Below are 21,022 nucleotides of genomic sequence, written 5' to 3'. Positions count from 1 at the left end.
TAGATAGATAGATAGATAGATAGATAGATAGATAGATAGATAGATAGATAGATAGATAGAGTGAAAGACATTATATAATAGATAGATAGATAGATAGATAGATAGATAGATAGATAGATAGATAGATAGATAGATAGATAGAATTTTAATGTAGATAGATAGATAGATAGATATAGTGAAAGGCACTATACGATAGATAGATAGATAGATAGATAGATAGAGTGAAAGGCACTATATGATAGATAGATAGATAGATAGATAGATAGATAGATAGATAGATAGATAGATAGATAGAGAGATAGAGAGATAGAGTGAAAGGCACTATATGATAGACAAACAGATAGATAGATAGATAGATAGATAGATAGATAGATAGATAGATAGATAGATAGATAGATAGATAGATAGATAGATAGATATAGTGAAAGTCACTATACGATAGATAGATAGATAGATAGATAGATAGATAGATAGATAGATAGATAGATAGATAGATAGATAGATAGATAGATAGAGTGAAAGGCACTATATGATAGACAAATAGATAGATAGATAGATAGATAGATAGATAGATAGATAGATAGATAGATAGATAGATAGATAGATAGATAGATAGATAGAGTGAAAGGCATTATATAATAGATAGATAGATAGATAGATAGATAGATAGATAGATAGATAGATAGATAGATAGATAGATAGATAGACAGAATTTTAATGTAGATAGATAGATAGATATAGTGAAAGGCACTATACGATAGATAGATAGATAGATAGATAGATAGATAGATAGATAGATAGATAGATAGATAGATAGATAGATAGATAGATAGATAGATAGATAGATAGATGAAATATGACTACACACTAAATGATCCCACCCCTGTTCCCTTTCGTCAGTTATACAATAAACACAAACAAACCACAAACAAAAAGCAGACACTATAAAGTCCATGGAAAACGGCAACTAATGAAATGTCATAATTGAGGCCGATAGTCCAGAGATCAGCATGTTGAATGGAAATGTAAAGATTGTCCTACCAGTATTTCCTGATGAGATGAAGACGGGTGAATGGGGTCAGGCGCACTCTTTTCTTCACAGTATGACAACAAATCCTCAGACAGTCCTCATGTGCTGGATGACACCAGACAGACCATAGCTCAAAACAAGAGATGATCCAGGGCAAAACAAGAATCCACAGGTATCAGTAAGGAAGGCAGACAGACAGGCAACTCCTGACACGAAACACAAAAGACTTCCTTTCTTTTGGTATCACTGGCCCCCTTTAAAATGTTGTCCCGGCCTCCTTGTACCCAATGTCCCCTTCACCCTCAGCAGATGACCAATCACAGTCACTGCAGGGACTGCTGGGAGTTGAAGTTTCAATTCCCAGTAGCACGGCTACAGTTTAGTGCTCCTGTTCTATGATATGAAAAGAATCAAGCATTACGCATTGTGAAAGGAAATGCCTTGACACAGGAAAAAGGTTTGGGGCAGCCACCCGTATACTTGAATAAGGCTGCAAAGAAATGAAAATCGGTAGTGCAGTTGTGTACAGGTTGAGTCCAAAACAACACTGAGTTCACAAGCGGAAGTTGACTGGTATTTAAGGCAGGTTGGCGGAAGTGATGTCAGAGACGCTGGAACAGAAAGTAATGTCATCGGGTCCAGGCAGAATTTCCCTTGTCTGGTCTGCAGGAATAAAACAGAGAGGTTTACTGCTCCCCGCTACCCCCTGGCTTGGTGTGGAATTACCGTCTTTTGGTCCTTTTAGCTGCCTCCCATCTACACGTTTCTGTGCAAAATCTAATTATGAAACGTCATTGATTTCAAGGTTCGATTGACATTTTTGCCAGAGTGGGAACAAGGGGGAACTGAATTGGATGTAACACCTTCTGCTTACACTCAGCCCATATCTCCTGCTGGCAGTCCTGGTGGTAACACAGCAATTTGAACTGTTCTGTTTTTGAACTGCAGTGCAGGTGATATCAGGGGACAAGCTCGTCGACTGTATTTCACTGCTTAGCGGTGCATTGGCACTCAGTGTTTTATGGAGGTGTGTAATCCCTGAAACCCATCAATCATTGATCGTTTGTCATTTCCTTGCGTCGCTTGATACTTCGCATGATACCCCAACCCCAGATCGGACCTGGAAAATAAGCCAAAACCTACATAACCTCCTAAGCAGAGGAGATCTTTCAGAAGCGAGTCAAAAAAAAATTGCAAAGGTAAAACAAACCACGAGAATCGCCAGCTATAAGTCTTTCAAATGGCCACAAATTTGGGAATGTGAATTGTTCTGATCGCCCCCCACACATCATGTACAGCTGGTTGACTTTGTATAGCAACAAAGGCAACGAAGGGCAGGAAATAGAGACATCTGTAACAAAAAGAAATTGGGACAGTGGGGAAAGTAAATTATTTTTATTATGTTGAAATAAAAAATGTAAATCCAGAAATACACTTGACCTCCAAAAAACTAAGTTAAACATGCAGAATATTTTATAAAAGCAAAGCAGTTATAATGAAATCATAACAACAGCCTTCAGTAATCCTGAGCTAGATTAGGAAAATTTAATAACGATATGTTAAGAACTTGCACCACTTGATGCTTCACGGGATACCCCAACACCTGGACCATCAATCGAATGTCTAAGCTTCACGGAGGACACATTTACAAGATTATTAAGATTTATAAAGGTAAATTGCTGAATTTATATTTAAATATATAAATTCTTCACTCACCACCCCTCCCCACCTGTAAAGGACACATGATACTTCAGCAGGCTTGAATCGCAGCGTTTGCGTGACTTTTATTTTGATAAGTTATTGGGTGTCCTGGTTTGCATAATTAATTGCGCAGTTTGCCGGGAATAGGAAAAGAAAATGGCGACATATGGAGTTAACAAACAAGCACCTCGCTGAAAAGTGAACAAGCTTTTACTGTAGTGACCCCGGCTGAATGATGGTCAACTCTCAGACTGATGGTTTATGAATGTTTATGTTATTTACATGCTTTTTATTTGTACTTTGCCTTTTATAGCTCTTACGGTGTGTTTATGAAACAAGGTTACGGAAACGATAATAAACATTCATAAACCATCAGTCTGAGAGTTGACCATCATTCAGCCGGGGTCACTACAAAACCCCCAAGGCCTGCGCTATGCACCAGCCACTTCGCGTCTCTGCCGCTCGCGTTGTGAAGAGGTGGGCTGAACGCACCCCAAGGAAACGCAGTCGCTCCTCCAAAACCCCCTCTTAAACGGTGATACAATTTGAAACACATACGTTTCTTTTTTATCTCCTCTTTGCTCGATCAGCTGCTGGCTTGCTGCTGCTGCGTGCTGCGTGATCTGCATTTCGCGCGGCGCTTCGAACATTTAAAAGCCTGTACCACAGCTGGTCCTACTCTTTGTCTTTTATTTCCAGCCCCGGGTGTGGTTAAATAAATCTCTTGACACAAAGTCTTGTCTCGCGGGATGTGAGTTCTTGATATTTTTTTTAGTTTATAATTAAAAAATGGAATAAGAATCTGAAAATCTAACAACATCATATTAAAGTTCGATACATTCTGAAATGAATGATACCAAACATATATATGTAGGTTTTAAAATAAGTCCGATTTGAAGCGTGACAAAAAAATGTCACATAAAATCGTTGCACAAAATCGTTGCACTTTATGGCTTAGGATTGTATATATAGAGTAGATTTTATGCACTGAGTTACAAGCTTGAGTTCAATTTGTGGTTCAAAAATGAGAAATATGACTTCTTATCTTCAAATGTATATTACTTTTGTAGGGGGTGTGAACCTAAATCAAACATTTTTGAGGGGTGTGGAGAATAGAAAAGTTGGGAGTTAAAATATCCATACTGACATAACTCCTTGAATGTGTCATTTCAGGAAAACAAAAAACCAACCACATCCTGGAAAACTCCTATGGAGAAGAAATGTCTTCCGGAGTCTATGAATGCCTACCTTGCAAGGAGGGCTGCACTTCTTGTACTGACGACACCCCGTGTTACGTTCAGGAGGATGGCTACCTGCGCACAGCCGTCGTCTCATTTCAGGCACTCTGCATGTTTGTGGATTTCATCAGCATGATACTAGCCTATCATTTTCGAAGAAAAAAGGTAAGAACCTAAATGTTGTCAAGTTATTGAGATAGATAGATAGATAGATAGATAGATAGATAGATAGATAGATAGATAGATAGATAGATAGATAGATAGATAGATAGATAGATAGATAGATAGATAGATAGATAGGAAAAGTGCTATATAATAGATTGATATGAAAGGTACTATATAATAGATAGATAGATAGATAGATAGATAGATAGATAGATAGATAGATAGATAGATAGATAGATAGATAGATAGATAGATAGATAGATAGATAGATAGATAGATAGATAGATAGATAGATAGATAGGAAAAGTGCTATATAATAGATTGATATGAAAGGTACTATATAATAGATAGATAGATAGATAGATAGATAGATAGATAGATAGATAGATAGATAGATAGATAGATAGATAGATAGATAGATAGATACTTTATTAATCCCAAGGGGAAATTCACAATTTAGAGCGATAGATATTGATTTCCCTTGTACTGAATTATTTTGCAAAAGATTTAATTACAGTGGAATGAGAAAGAATTCCGACCCTTTCATTTTCTTTATCGAGACGTACTTTCAATTTTAAACAGATACATTTGCCATTGTTGCCCATCAGAGTACACTCAATAACCCATAATGACATAAAACGTGCTTTCAGAAAGGTTTGTACATTTATTAAAAATCAAAAACTGCAATCTTTTATTTATAAAAGTATTCAGAACCTTAATTCAATATTTTGTGGAAGCCCCTTTGGCAGTTTACTAACAAACCTGTAATTAAGCAAACTTCCACCTCTTACGTCCAGGAGCCTGGGATTAAATTTTGGCCCTGTCACTTACTGTGTGCACCTTCTTACGTTATTTTGGAATTAGGGTGAGTGTTCTGCAGGTTTTCTGGTTTCTTTTCACATCATAAAGATATGCCTGTCAGTTTAGTGAGAGGTGAATATAGAATGAATACAGTCATATGAAAAAGTTTGGGAACCCCTCTTAATTCTTTGGATTTTTGTTTCTCATTGGCTGAGCTTTCAAAGTAGCAACTTCCTTTTACTATATGACATGCCTTATGGACACAGTAGGATTTCAGCAGTGACATTAAGTTTATTGGATTAACAGAAAATATGCAACATGCATCATAACAAAATTAGACAGGTGCATAAATGTGGGCACCCCGACAGAGATATGACATCAATACTTAGTTGAGCCTCCTTTTGCTAATCTAACAGCCTCTAGATGCTGTCCTCCTATAGACTTTGATGAGTGTCTGGATTCTGGATGGAAGTATTGTTGACCATTCTTCCATACAAAATCTCTCCAATTCAGTTCAATTTGATGGCTCCTGATCATGGACAGCCTGCTTCAAATCATCCCATAGATTTTCGATGATATTCAAGTCAGGGGACTTTGACGGCCATTCCAGAACATTATACTTCTCCCTCTGCATGAATGCCTTTGTAGATTTCGAACTGTGTTTTGGGTCATTGTCTTCTTGGAATATCCAACCCCTGCGTAACTTCAACTTTGTGACTGATGTTTGAACATTATCCTGAAGAATTTGATGATATTGGGTTGAATTCATCCGACCCTCGACTTTAACAAGGGCCCCAGTCCCTGAACTAGCCACACAGCCCCACAGCATGATGGAACCTCCACCAAATTTGACAGTAGGTGGCAGGTGTTTTTCTTAGAATGCGGTGTTCTTCTTTTGCCATGCAAAGCGCTTTTTGTTATAGATAGATAGATAGATAGATAGATAGATAGATAGATAGATAGATAGATAGATAGATAGATAGATAGATAGATAGATAGATAGATAGATAGATAGATAGATACTTTATTAATCCCCAAGGGGAAATTCACATACTCCAGCAGCAGCATACTGATACAAAAACAATATTAAATTAAAGAGTAATAAAAATGCAGGTAAAAATAGACAATAACTTTGAATAATGTTAACGTTTACTCCCCCGGGTGGAATTGAAGAGTCGCATATGACCAAATAACTCAATTTTTGTCTCATCAGTCCAAAGCACTTTGTTCCAAAATGAATCTGGCTTGTCTAAATGTTAGCATTGGCATACAACAAGCGACTCTTGTTTGTGGCGTGAGTGCAGAAAGGGCTTCTTTCTCATCACCCCGCCATACAGATGTTCTTTGTGCAAATTGCGCTGAATTGTAGAACAATGTACAGATACACCATCTGCAGCAAGATGTTCTTGCAGGTCTTTGGAGGTGATCTGTGGGTTGTCTGTAACCATTCTCACAATCCTGCTCATATGCTGCTCCAGAATTTTTCTTGGCCTGCTAGACCTGCTGGGTTTAACAGCAACTGTGCCTGTGGCCTTCCCTTTCCTGATTCCATTCCTTACAGTTGAAACTGACAGTTTAAACCTCTGAGATGGCTTTTTATAGCCTAAACCATGAGACTGAACAATCTTTGTTTTGAGATCTTTTGAGAGTTTCTTTGAGGATCCAATGCTGTCACTCTTCAGAGGAGAGTCAAAGGGAAGGAAGCACAACTTACAATTGACCACCTTAAATCCCTTTATATCTCATGATTGGACACACCTGTCTATGAAGTTCAAGGCTTAGTGAGCTCATCCAACCAATTTGGTGTTACAAGTAATCAGCATTGAGCAGTGACAGGCATTCAAATCAGCACAATGACAAGGGGACCCACATTTGTGCACAGCCAATTTTTCACATTTGATTTAATTTCATACAACTAAATACTGCTTCACTAAAAATCTTTGTTCGGAAAACACCCCAGTACTCCTAGGAAATGAAAGACAGACCACTGTTATCTTTTTTGTTGAAAGGAGAGTCAATTATTATGCAGGCTGAGAGGGGTTCCCAAACTTTTTCATATGACTGTATTAATGTGCATATGTAAATATGGCTTGTGGTACACAGGGCTGGTTTATGCCGGGTCCTGCTATTACTGTGAGTGTTATGTGCAGGGAATCGAAACATTTAAAAGGGAATGACACCATTAAAACATCAACATAAGGAGATATGAACATACATCACAATATATGAAATTTGACCAACAAACGTAGACCATTGAGTCCATCAAGCAAGTGCAGTTATCTAACGGCTAAGCTGTCCCAATGTCTCATCCAGGTCCTTCTTAAAAGTTTGTTGAGGTTTCAACTCCATGGCTCGGTAGTTTGTCCCAGAGTCCCACCACTCTTTGTGTAAACAAGTACTTCCAAGGCTTCAGTCCTAAATGCCCTACCCTTGAATTTCCACTGTTGTCCTTGAGTATGTTATTCACCACTATTTTGAAAAGATTCTGCTGGATTGACTTTATTAATGTCATTGAGCATTTTGAAAACCTGAATTAGGTCCCCACCCAGTCTCCTCCACTTGGGGCCAAACAGGTTTAATTCTCCAAGTCTGTCACACATGGACACGTTCTTAAGTTCTGAGATGTACTTGGTTGCTCTCCTCTGCATAGCCTCAACTTGTGTGCTTTAAGTAATGCAGCTTTATTTTCATTGTATTTTCGATCAATAGGTCTGTGTGTTTCACTAGTTGGATGATAATAATAATAATAATAATAATAATAGTCTATTTGTTATGAACTTGAGAGTTTCAATGCACACAAAGTCCCAAAAATACTGAAAATGTCCACTAGAGGGGAAAGTAATGTCAAACCCAGTTAGTCACACAAAAGGCAATGAAGAATCTTTAAACATAAAAAGGTTTATTATCTACAAAAATGTTCTGTATCAAAGTAAGAGCACAAAAGACACAGAAAGCAATACCTTCAAATTGACAATCCCATATGAAATCCAAAGAGCTGTCAAAAGGGGTCAAAAATCCAATAAATTCACAATAGGCACAGTAATCACAAGAAAGACTCACCAACACCAGCACATTCACAATGAACCGCAAGGGACTGTGGGTTTTTCTCAGCCTTAGTAGCACTTAGGGAAGTCTAAGATTAAGAGGAGACCTGATTGAAGTGTTTAAAATTATGAAGGGAATTAGTGCAGTGGATCGAGACGTGACTTTAAAATGAGTTCATCAAGAACACAAGGACACAGTTGGAAACTTGTTAAGGGTGAATTTCGCACAAACATTAGGAAGTTTTTCTTTACACAAAGAACGATAGACACTCGGAATAAGAGACCAAGTAGTGTGGTGGGCAGTAAAACTTTAGGGACTTTCAAAACTCGACTTGATGTATTTTTTGGAATGAATAAGTGGATAGGACTGGCGAGCTTTGTTGGGCTGAATGGCCTGTTCTCATCTCGGTTGTTCTAATGTTCTGATGTTCTAAAGTCCTTTGCAGTGATGGACAGATGGGCTCGCTTCTTGGAGGACCACCCACAAAACACAAAGAACATGGCTGAATACACCTTGACACAATATTAACATAAACAAAGGAATCAGAAATTAATAAATAAAGATATAAGAATGGCATCTGAACTCCAGCTAGGTGAGAACCCCAGCCTGAAATATAACACAGTTCCTCTCTACTGTAATTTTACAGGGTAGATAGCTGGGTATTGTGATATTTGCCCGGACACCACCAGTCGGAGACCACATCTTTATCAGATGTACTTTTATTTTGTCTTCCCACAACACACTACTCAGTCCCACACAACAACAATGTCTTCAGCCCCAGTCACCCTTCTCCTGGGTCTTCTCTCTCCTCGTTCCTGGGCTACCTGTCCTCTCTCTCCAGGAGCTTCGTCCTGCTCCTGCTCCTGACTCCAGCTCACTGACAGGAGGGAGGCGGCCCCCTTTATCCTTACCCGGATGAGCTCCAGGTGTTCTACCTGATGTCACGTCCTGGTGTGGCGGAAGCATCAGGAGAGCACCCGGAAGCACTCCAGGTGACCCTGGAAGGATCGTCCTCCATATGTGTGGCAGAAGTAAATAAGTCCCGGGCTCCATGAGGCTCGGGGCACCCCCTCGCGGTGACCAGAGGCCCCAACGGTCCTGAGCCTCCCTGCTCCCCTTCCGTGGGCCTCTTCTACTCCAGGGCGGTTGCCCTCTCGTGGCCCAGAGGATAAATATGCCACGACCCAGTCCTTCCAGGCGTCCCGGCCAGGTCTGACCCCCAGCAGCGTACCACAGTATGTTTGGCACCTCTGTATCGATCAGATACTTCATATATTAGTTTGCCAATATCCGTTTTTCACTTTGACATTAAGGAGTCTTTTTCTGTTGATCAGTGTCAAAAAAAGGCAAATTAGCTCCACTGTGATTCAATGCTGTATAACAATAAAATGTGAAAAATTCCAAAGGGGTGACTATTTCTTATTGTTACTGTATGTAAGGTATTGTCTTTCAAAGGCGTACGCCATACTCTGCTTATCTCTCTATATATAAAATGACAAAACATCCGGTGTTGATATTTGAGTGTAATGATGTCCAGTGTCCACAAGAGGGCAGGAAAGTCTGAAAGAAAGACTAAGAAAGATGCATGTAAGGTGTATAATGTCCGATGAACAAAGGTAACAAAATGCACCCCAATCGAAACAGACTTACCATTGTACACCAGTTTTTAGAAGCGAGTGTTTCGCTATGCTAGTAGTGAATCTTTCTATATAATACTCTACCGTGGCTGTTCGTTTGTCTCTCCAGGATTTTAAATCACCAAACCGTTTGTCTCTCCAGGATTTTAAATCGCAAACCGTTTGACCGATTGACCTGAAATTTGGTACACATATACTACGTGACGTCTACTGTCCGCTTTCAGGGTGATAATTGACCTCCAAGGTTATTCCTTTTTTTATTTTTATTTTATTTTATTGTAGAATCAACTCTCTGCAGCGGCTGTGCGGCACATGCATACGGGCGCCGTTCTCATCCCTACCACCTTTGCCGTCACTTCCTCTACCTCTTCATATCTTAAATCATTCTTGAAGGAGATTGAAGACTTAAGTGCCAGCTTAAGTGAAAAATTAAGGAAAACGAACTAAGTAATTGCAACACAAACGCCGACTTAATCAGTTTTAACACGAAAAGATGACAATGAAAGAAGAGAAGAAGCAGGCCACTAGGGTGGAGAAAAGAGGAGCCGCTCAGGAAGCAGCAAGCGCATCAACCTCTGAGCAAACGAATGCTAAACGTACAGAGAAAGAAAGTATGAAAACTATAAGTCAAGTGTATTCACTGCATGTTAACGTGCAGTGCGCCATTACTGATATTATATAATTCATATTGGAAGTAAAACAACGTGGAATCCTCATTGGTTATATGAAAATATAATTTTACAACAGCCATATATTTAAAGGGCAGACTTTTTCAAGTCCCGTGAGACAATCCTGGGACGAGACGAGACTTTTTTCAAGAGATTTTTTAAAGTCCCGCGAGACGAGACTATTGCCATGAGATTTTTTCAAGTCCCGCCCTCCTCTCAACCCTATTCAACCACGCACACGGCACTCTCACCTCTCATTCGTGTGAATGCTTTTGTCAGACACAGTTCCTGCTCTGGGGCGGTACGGTGGTGCAGTGGTAGCACTGCTGCCTCGCAGTAAGGAGACCTGGCTTCGCTTCCCAGGTCCTCCCTGCGTGGAGTTTGCATGTTCTCCCCGTGTCTGCGTGGGTTTCCTCCAGGTGCTCCGGTTTCCTCCCACAGTCCAAAGACATGTAGGTTAGGTGCTTTGGTGGTCCTAAATTGTCCTTGGTGTGTGTGTGTGTGTGTGTGTGTGTGTGCCATGCGGTGGGCTGGCACCCTGCCTGGGATTTGTTCCTGCCTTGCACCCTGTGTTGGCTGGGATTGGCTCCAGCAGAACCCCATGACCCTGTGTAAGGATATAGCAGGTTGGAAAATGACTGACTGACAGATATTTAAAAAGAATGTACCTTAATGATGATTATTCAATAATTATAAAAGGCTGGAGGTGTAACGTCCCCTCTAGGGAGTAAGTGGGTTTAACCCCTTGTTGTCTAAATTCTTTTACAATTACAGTAATCCCTCGCTACTTCGCGGTTCACTTTTCGCGGATTCACGACTTCGCAGATTTTATATGTAAGCATATGTAAATATATAACGCGGATTTTTCACTGCTTCCCGGGTTTCTGCAGACAATGCGTCTTTTTACTTCTGGTATTTGCTTCCTCAGTTGGTTTGCCCAGTTGATTTCATACAAGAGATGCTATTGGAGGATGGCTGAGAAGCTACCCAATCAGAGCACGCAGTTAAGTTTCTGTGTGCTGCTGATTGGCTCAGCGACGGAGTGCTGCATTAACCAGGAAGTCTCATCTCACTCATTCAACATTAACGTGCTCTTGCTACTGCATTCAGGGGATTATCACCTTCAATCATCATCATTTATACTGCGCAGCATATTCATCACCATCATCACGTCATATATAGCTACGTGTACTTCGCTATACAGTAAGTGTAAACTTATCTACCGATTTCATATTGCTTAGCAGTTGTCCCTGTTATTAATAGAGTAAAGGGTGGGTTGTAAACAATACAGGGAGGGTTTAAAAACGTCCAAATACACGTTAAATGATTAAATAAATATGGTGTCCCTACTTCGCGGAAATTCAGTTATCGCGGTCGGCCTTGGAACCAATCTCCCGCGATAAGTGAGGGATTACTGTATATAAAAAAAGAAATTATTTGTGTTTTTGCTGTCAAGCAGACGCTAAATTAAGAAGAAGTGTCTAGCTGCAGCTTGCAATACCAATGACATAGATCAGGTAATGCCCACATCATCAGTCACAAAACACCCTTTGAGTCAGATAACCCTCCTCCTACAACCCTAATCTTAACCGTTTTGTAACAGGGCCCTAATGCTAATCATAGTCTAATGTGATGAGTGTTACATGATGGACATTGAGGGCGTTTCTTCATGTTGGGGCGTTACATGACTGACCTCATAGGTACTGCGGTCTGCAATTACACTTTGTTGAAACTAAGTGGAGACTGCTAATTTGAATATAGCGCACAAGCAAACAATAAACTGGTACGTATTTTTATCTTACCACAACTTACCTCAAATTTGGACACTTTCTCGAAATTAGTAGCCAAAATCCATGTGCATAGCCACGCCAACACTTCACTTCCATCAGGCGGATGTACAGGTGCTGGTCATAAAATTAGAATATCATGACAAAGTTGATTTATTTCAGTAATTCCATTCAAAAAGTGAAACTTGTATATTAGATTCATTCATTACACACAGACTGATGTATTTCAAATGTTTATTTCTTTTAATGTTGATGATTGTAACTGACAACTAACGAAAGTCCCAAATTCAGTATCTCGGAAAATTAGAATATCAATTAAGACCAATGCAAAAAAAGGATTTTTAGAAATGTTGGCCTACTGAAAGGTATGAACATGAAAAGTATGAGCAGGTACAGCACTCAATATTTAGTTGGGGCTCCTTTGGCCTGGATTACTGCAGCAATGCGGCGTGGCATGGAGTCGATCAGTCTGTGGCACTGCTCAGGTGTTATGAGAGCCCATGTTGCTCTGATAGTGGCCTTCAGCTCTTCTGAATTGTTGGGTCTGGCGTATTGCATCTTCCTCTTCACAATTCCCCATAGATTTTCTATGGGGTTAAGGTCAGGCGAGTTTGCTGGCCAATCAAGAACAGGGATACCATGGTCCTTAAACCAGGTACTGGTAGCTTTGGCACTGTGTGCAGGTGCCAGGTCCTGTTGGAAAATGAAATCTGCATCTCCATAAAGTTCGTCAGCAGCAGGAAGCATGAAGTACTCTAAAACTTCCTGGTAGACGGCTGCATTGACGGCTGCGTTGACCTTGGACCTCAGAAAACACAATGGAACAACACCAGCAGATGACATGGCACCCCAAACCATCACTGACTGTGGAAACCTTACACTGGACCTCACGCAACATGGATTCTGTGCCTCTCCTCTCTTCCTCCAGACTCTGGGACCTTGATTTCCAAATGAAATGCAAAATTTACTTTCATCAGAGAACAAAACTTTGGACCACTCAGCAGCAGTCCAGTCCTTTTTGTCTTTAGCCCAGGCGAGACGCTTCTGACGCTGTCTCTTGTTCAAGAGTGGCTTGACACAAGGAATGCGACAGCTGAAACCCATGTCTTGCATACGTCTGTGCGTGGTGGTTCTTGAAGCACTGTCTCCAGCTGCAGTCCACTCTTTGTGAATCTCCCCCACATTTTTGAATGGGTTTTGTTTCTCCAGGGTGCGGTTATCCCTATTGCTTGTACACTTTTTTCTACAACATCTTGTCCTTCCCTTCGCCTCTCTATTAATGTGCTTGGACACAGAGCTCTGTGAACAGCCAGCCTCTTTAGCAATGACCTTTTGTGTCTTGTCCTCCTTGTGCAAGGTGTCAATGGTCGTCTTTTGGACAACTGTCAAGTCAGCAGTCTTCCCCATGATTGTGTAGCCTACAGAACTCGACTAAGAGACCATTTAAAGGCTTTTGCAGGTGTTTTGAGTTACAGTGGTGTGAAAAACTATTTGCCCCCTTCCTGATTTCTTATTCTTTTGCATGTTTGTCACACAAAATGTTTCTGATCATCAAACACATTTAACCATTAGTCAAATATAACACAAGTAAACACAAAATGCAGTTTTTAAATGATGGTGTTTATTATTTAGGGAGAAAAAAAATCCAAACCTACATGGCCCTGTGTGAAAAAGTAATTGCCCCCTTGTTAAAAAATAACCTAACTGTGGTGTATCACACCTGAGTTCAATTTCCGTAGCCACCCCCAGGCCTGATTACTGCCACACCTGTTTCAATCAAGAAATCACTTAAATAGGAGCTGCCTGACACAGAGAAGTAGACCAAAAGCACCTCAAAAGCTAGACATCATGCCAAGATCCAAAGAAATTCAGGAACAAATGAGAACAGAAGTAATTGAGATCTATCAGTCTGGTAAAGGTTATAAAGCCATTTCTAAAGCTTTGGGACTCCAGCGAACCACAGTGAGAGCCATTATCCACAAATGGCAAAAACATGGAACAGTGGTGAACACTTCCCAGGAGTGGCCGGCCGACCAAAATTACCCCGAGAACGCAGAGACGACTCATCCGAGAGGTCACAAAAGACCCCAGGACAACGTCTAAAGAACTGCAGGCCTCACTTGCCTCAATTAAGGTCAGTGTTCACGACTCCACCATAAGAAAGAGACTGGGCAAAAAACGGCCTGCATGGCAGATATCCAAGACGCAAACCACTGTTAAGCAAAAAGAACATTAGGGCTCGTCTCAATTTTGCTAAGAAACATCTCAATGATTGCCAAGACTTTTGGGAAAATACCTTGTGGACTGATGAGTCAAAACTTGAACTTTTTGGAAGGCAAATGTCCCGTTACATCTGGCGTAAAAGGAACACAGCATTTCAGAAAAAGAACATCATACCAACAGTAAAATATGGTGGTGGTAGTGTGATGGTCTGGGGTTGTTTTGCTGCCTCAGGACCTGGAAGGCTTGCTGTGATAGATGGAACCATGAATTCTATTGTCTACCAAAAAAATCCTGAAGGAGAATGTCCGGCCATCTGTTCGTCAACTCAAGCTGAAGCGATCTTGGGTGCTGCAACAGGACAATGACCCAAAACACACCAGCAAATCCACCTCTGAATGGCTGAAGAAAAACAAAATGAAGACTTTGGAGTGGCCTAGTCAAAGTCCTGACCTGAATCCAATTGAGATGCTATGGCATGACCTTAAAAAGGCGGTTCATGCTAGAAAACCCTCAAATAAAGCTGAATTACAACAATTTTGCAAAGATGAGTGGGCCAAAATTCCTCCAGAGCGCTGTAAAAGACTCATTGCAAGTTATCACAAACGCTTGATTGCAGTTATTGCTGCTAAGGGTGGCCCAACCAGTTATTAGGTTCAGGGTGCAATTACTTTTTCACACAGGGCCATGTAGGTTTGGATTTTTTTTTCTCCCTAAATAATAAAAACCACCATTTACAAACTGCATTTTGTGTTTACTTGTGTTATATTTGACTAATGGTTAAATGTGTTTGATGATCAGAAACATTTTGTGTGACAAACATGCAAAAGAATAAGAAATCAGGAAGGGGGCAAATAGTTTTTCACACCACTGTAATTAGCTGATTAGAGTGTGGCACCAGGTGTCTACAATATTGAACCTTTTCACAAGATTCTAATTTTCCGAGATACTGAATTTGGGACTTTCATTAGTTGTCAGTTATAATCATCAATATTAAAAGAAATAAACATTTGAAATACATCAGTCTGTGTGTAATGAATGAATCTAATATCCAAGTTTCACTTTTTGAATGGAATTACTGAAATAAATCAACTTTGTCATGATATTCTAATTTTATGACCAGCACCTGTAGTTTCCACTATGACTGCTAGATGGCGTGACCAGTGCTTCCAATATGATTCTTGGTATGTATCGAATACACATCAACTGGCATTGGTGGGATACATATGCCACCTCGGCTGCATTCAGGCCGGAAGCGGTTTGAAGTGATTTCGTGACAATCGTCTACAAGGGGTTAAGTCTTTCGTGATGCTTCTGAATCCATTCAGGTTTCACCCAGTGTATTTTTTAGCTCAGCGACGCACATTGCCATTGTGCCTTAAACCTACGGCTCTCTTTTCATTCTTTATGTGGTTCCATTGAGCCTCAGGGTGACATACATTTTGGAGGTTTTCTGCAGCGTTTTTTTAAATATAAATAAGTGTGGCCCTATTAAGAAGGAATTAGCCTTGCGGATGTCTGTGCCATTTTGTACAGTAAAATGTGAAGTTTTAGAAGCTAAAAATAAGGACATAATGGTTTTGAAAAAGAAGTGTTTTATAGAATGCAACAACCCTGCAGTCCTTTTACTAATAAATTCGTAATTGTGTTAAAAAGAGAGACTCTAGTTTTAATGCATTTCCTTTATCTTAAGCCCCATTAATTTTCTCCTGAAATAATTTTCTGCAAGCTCATAACAAGCCAAGTGTAAGAAATGTAACAAGAGTTGGCATTAGCAGAAATTATTGCCAGGGCTCCAGTCTTAAGAGATGCCTTGTTTTAGTGAAGTTTATAAAACATTACTGGAGAAAATGAAGCATTTAAAGAAAAAGAAAAATCAAGAGAATTACATTGTTTTTTTTTTTTTTCACTGATTTTAATCTGTGTTATTTACAAACGGGGAAGGATAATAAAAAGCTGTAAAGATGATTTGCATATAAGTCGAAAAAGCTGACAACTGGGAGTTTGTTTTCTGTGCTTTAGGGCTTAGTCTGATAAATGTGTTCTATTTGTGTAACAAGAATTCCTTAACTAAATGATTGAGATGTATAGTTATTTTTAACATTCTGCTTTGTGAGACCAAGGGAATTAAAGTTTTTAATACAGAGATGGGAAAGCACACTCTGAGGCTGTCAAAGGTTTGGGGAAATCTTATTATAAAATGTGGTGAGAGAATTTCAAGTCACAATTGAGACGTTTCACTGGTTGTCTTTCTATCACAGAGAGTCCCAGTTCCAAATTAATCAATCCACCAAAACTAAACGATTCCTTAGCATCTCTTCTATGCCCAATAGCACCCCCCACCACACCCTGCCTTCCTTTATACACTTATAGAAACTTCAAGGGTCCCTTTAATGGGATGTATCAGTAAATTGGCTGGTCTTTAAGGCTTGTAGTCTGAATCCACACCCGATACCAATACTCAATTGAGTAAGCGACACACAGGATAAGTTGCTGGGACCAGTTGGAGTCAGTCCTCGAGTTCTTACAGCCTGTGCTGGCTGGCCAGCTTTGTGGTGGTCTCTGTCACCTGTTCAGTCTGTCCCGAAGGCTCCGGAAAGTTCAGAGGGAAAGTTCATCTTCCAAAGAAGGCAGGCACCTCTTCCACTAATGACTACAGGCACTTACATCTCAACATCATGAAGACCTTTAGAAGAGTGGTCCTGGACTATATGAGTACTCTTGTGGTAGACCTCCTGAACCCACTGCAACTATCTATCTATCTATCTATCTATCTATCTATCTATCTATCTATCTATCTATCTATCTATCTATCTATCTATCTATCTATCTATCTATCTATCTATCTATCTATCTATCTATCTATCTATCTATCTATCTATCTATCTATCTATCTATCTATCTATCTATCTATCTATCTATCTATCTATCTATCTATCTATCTATCTATCTATCTATCTATCTATCTATCTATCTATCTATCTATCTATCTATCCTGGGAGGCACTTGGTTGCTGTCCTTTCATATAGCACCTTTTCAGTCTATCCACCTGGACTCACTGGTGTAATCTCTCATATATATTTCTCTTCTGGTTCGTCCTTCTTCCACTTCAAAACTGGACCCGCCCACATGCAGCCGACACGGCATTTCTCGATTCCTATTCGTCCTGTTCCAAACCCTTCCCCATGCTGCCTGGACAGTTGTATGTTTTTGACACAGCGCAAGCTACTGAAGTACGCTTACAAAATAAAGCAAACTCTGCATGCAGCGAAAATGTACTTCTCCAGCTAGATTCCATGCTCAGAACCATCAACCCCTTCGCTGAATCATACAAACACAAGCATGAAATCGCTCAGTCCAATCCAACAGAATCTGTATGAATGGTTTTCAAGGAAAACCCTAAGCAGGATTTACGACGATACAATGCCCTGACATGTCACACCGATGTTGCAGCGATTTTCGTCGGAGAAGATGGCGAACCGCCTGGCGAAAGGGACATTTGCATCTATCCCATAGGCAACTCTTGTAAACAGATTTCCACGCTCAATATGAATTGCGATCCTGTGGTTTACCCGCTTGTATTCCCTTACGGAGACATTGGCTGGCACATAGATTTACAACATGATCCCAATAAAAGAACCGCCAAGCAAATAAGGTTTGCTCAATGCCAATTTTACGCATACAGATTAGCAATGAGGAATACATTTAGTATTTTGCACTCCAGCGGCAAACTATTCCAACAGTATTTCGTAGATGCGTATGTTAAAAAAGAAGGTGCACGTCTCAACTATCTCAGATTACATCAACAAGATCTGCGCGTGGAACAATACAAAGGACACACTGCAACCAAACGCTGAAAATAACAACGTAAGTGTACACAAAATGATCATATTACCGCCCGCATTTCCAGGAAGTTCAAGATACATGCAACAAAACTATCAGGATGCCATGGCCATAGTACGTAAATTCGGAAAGCCTGGTTTATTTATCACTTTCACATCTAATCCTGCTTGGCCGGAAATTCTACATGCACTGTTGGATACCCAAAGACCAGAGCACAGACCTGATATTGTAGTACGAGTCTTTTGGATTAAGCTTAAGGAATTACTTTAGAGACATTCTACAACAACATCTTTTTGGGGTTGTTATTGTTTTCGAGGGTTAGATCTTTCGACTCATTATCTGTCGTCTCCACCAAAACACCTATTCACAACTACGTCTTTCAAGAAGTATTTATTTCTTCTTGATTTCTAAATTCCTTTCTCACCATTTTCCGTTCCTATTCTTACACCGCCGTATGCTACGGCGGGCGTCGGCTATATTCAAATAATCTGTCTGCTTCACAAGGCTGGACAAAGCTGGCAGCACTGTGAGGGTGATGTTTTTTGATTTCTCCAGCACCTTCCATAGCATCTCGCCATCACTGTAAAGGGGTCAGCTCAGAGATATGTAGGTGGATGACCCTGTGATGTCCTGGTCAATAGACTATCTGTCGGGCAGAACACAGTTTGTGACTCTCAAGGACTGTGTGAGCAGCACTAGAGCACCACAAGGAATAGGCCTGTCTGCTTTTCTCTTCACTCTGTACACCTCAGACTATAAATATAACAGCAGGTCATGTCATTACAGAAATTCTCAGATGATTCCGCAATTACTGGGTAAAATGATAAGGGAGATGAGACAGAGGAGATGAGTCAGGGGGAGAACTTTGAGAATTGTCTGCAGCTTAACATCAGCAAAGCCAAGGAACTAGTCATCGGGTTTTGCTGCGCCAATGAGCCTCTACATGCAGTGACTATTCAGGGAGTAGATGTAGAGGTGGTGCACTGCTACACATACTTAGGGTCCTTATTAATAACAGGCTGGAGTGGTCTTGTAACACAGAGGAACTACAGTGGGGCAAAAAAGTATTTAGTCAGCCACCAATTGTGCAAGATCTCCCACTTAAAAAGATGACAGAGGCCTGTAATTTTCATCACAGGTATACCTCAACTATGAGAGACAAAATGAGAAACAAAATCCAGAAAATCACATTGTCTGATTTTTAAAGAATTTATTTGCAAATTATGGTGGAAAATAAGTATTTGGTCACCTACAAACAAGCAAGATTTCTGGCTCTCACAGACCTGTAACTTCTTCTGTAAGAGGCTCCTCTGTCCTCCACTCGTTACCTGTATTAATGGCACCTGTTTGAACTCATTATCAATATAAAGACACCTGTCCACAACCTCAAACAGTCACACTCCAAACTCCACTATGGCCAAGACCAAAGAGCTGTCAAAGGACAACAGAAACAAAATTGTAGACCTGCACCAGGCTGGGAAGACTGAATCTGCAATAGGTAAGCAGCTTGGTGTGAAGAAATCAACTGTGGGAGCAATTATTAGAAAATGAAAGACATACAAGACCACTGATAATCTCCCTCGATCTGGGGCTCCTCGCAAGATCTCACCCGTGGGGTCAAAATGATCACAAGAACGGTGAGCAAAAATCCCAGAACCACACGGGGGACCAAGTGAATGACCTGCAGAGAGCTGGGACCAAAGTAACAAAGGCTACCATCAGTAACACACTACGCCGCCAGGGACTCAAATCCTGCAGTGCCAGACGTGTCCCCCTGCTTAAGCTAGTACATGTGCAGGCCCGTCTGAAGTTTGCTAGAGAGCATTTGGATGATCCAGAAGAGGATTGGGAGAATGTCATATGGTCAGATGAAACCAAAATAGAAGTTTTTGGTAAAAACTCTACTCGTCGTGTTTGGAGGAGAAAGAATGCTGAGTTGCAGCCAAAGAACACCATACCTACTGTAAAGCATGGGGGTGGAAACATCATGCTTTGGGGCTGTTTTTCTGCAAAGGGACCAGGACGACTGATCCGTGTGAAGGAAAGAATGAATGGGGCCATGTATCGTCAGATTTTGTGTGAAAACCTCCTTCCATCAGCAAGGGCATTGAAGATGAAACGTGGCTGGGTCTTTCAGCATGACAATGATCTCAAACACACCGCCCGGGTAACGAAGGAGTGGCTTCGTAAGAAGCATTTCAAGGTCCTGGAGTGGCCTAGCCAGTCTCCAGATCTCAACCCCATAGAAAATCTTTGGAGGAAGTTGAAAGTCCGTGTTGCCCAGCGACGGGCCCCAAAACATCACTGCTCTAGTGGAGATCTGCATGGAGGAATGGGACAAAATACCAGCAACAGTGTGTGAAAACCTTGTGAAGACTTACAGAAAACGTTTGACCTCTGTCATTGCCAACAAAGGATATATAACAAAGTATTGAGATGAACTTTTGTTATTGACCAAATACTTTTTTTCCACCATAATTTGCAAATAAATTCTTCAAAAATCAGACAATGTGATTTTCTGGATTTTTTTTCTCATTTTGTCTCTCATAGTTGAGGTGTACCTATGATGGAAATTACAGGCCTCTCTCATCTTTTTAAGTGGGAGAACTTGCACAAGTGGTGGCTGACTAAATACTTTTTTGCCCCACTGTATATAAGAAAGGGCAGATTTTTTCTTGGGGGAGAGCTTTCCTGAATTATGGGTAGTGACAGCGGGCCATTGGGATTTTTAAGCTATGGTGTGCTGGGCTGGTAACATCACTTCAAGGGAAGACCACCAAATCAACAAACCAAAGGACAGGCAGCAAAACTGTGTGGCATTGTGCCATCCCATGCAGATACTGGTAGTGGCTGGTTTCCAGTTGAATGACTGCAATGTTCTTGGAGC

General features: G+C 40.6%; 2 protein-coding genes across 2 annotated transcripts in view; one reads left to right on the top strand and one right to left on the bottom strand.

Annotated features, from left to right (window-relative positions):
• Positions 1 to 21,022, bottom strand: part of LOC114653822 (aerolysin-like protein) — a 989,661-nt gene that overhangs the window by 333,349 nt on the left and 635,290 nt on the right. The window lies entirely within an intron of this gene.
• Positions 1 to 21,022, top strand: part of gpr158a (G protein-coupled receptor 158a) — a 499,884-nt gene that overhangs the window by 325,240 nt on the left and 153,622 nt on the right. Inside the window, exon 4 of the mRNA XM_051928950.1 lies at positions 3,905 to 4,134. Within this exon, the coding sequence (XP_051784910.1) occupies positions 3,905 to 4,134 (230 nt within the window). The remainder of the gene's footprint in view (positions 1 to 3,904; positions 4,135 to 21,022) is intronic.

The sequence above is a fragment of the Erpetoichthys calabaricus genome, chromosome 6 (genome assembly GCF_900747795.2).
Source record: "Erpetoichthys calabaricus chromosome 6, fErpCal1.3, whole genome shotgun sequence".
Classification (NCBI taxonomy): Eukaryota; Metazoa; Chordata; class Cladistia; order Polypteriformes; family Polypteridae; genus Erpetoichthys; species Erpetoichthys calabaricus.
This window is presented reverse-complemented; position numbering and strand designations above follow the sequence as displayed.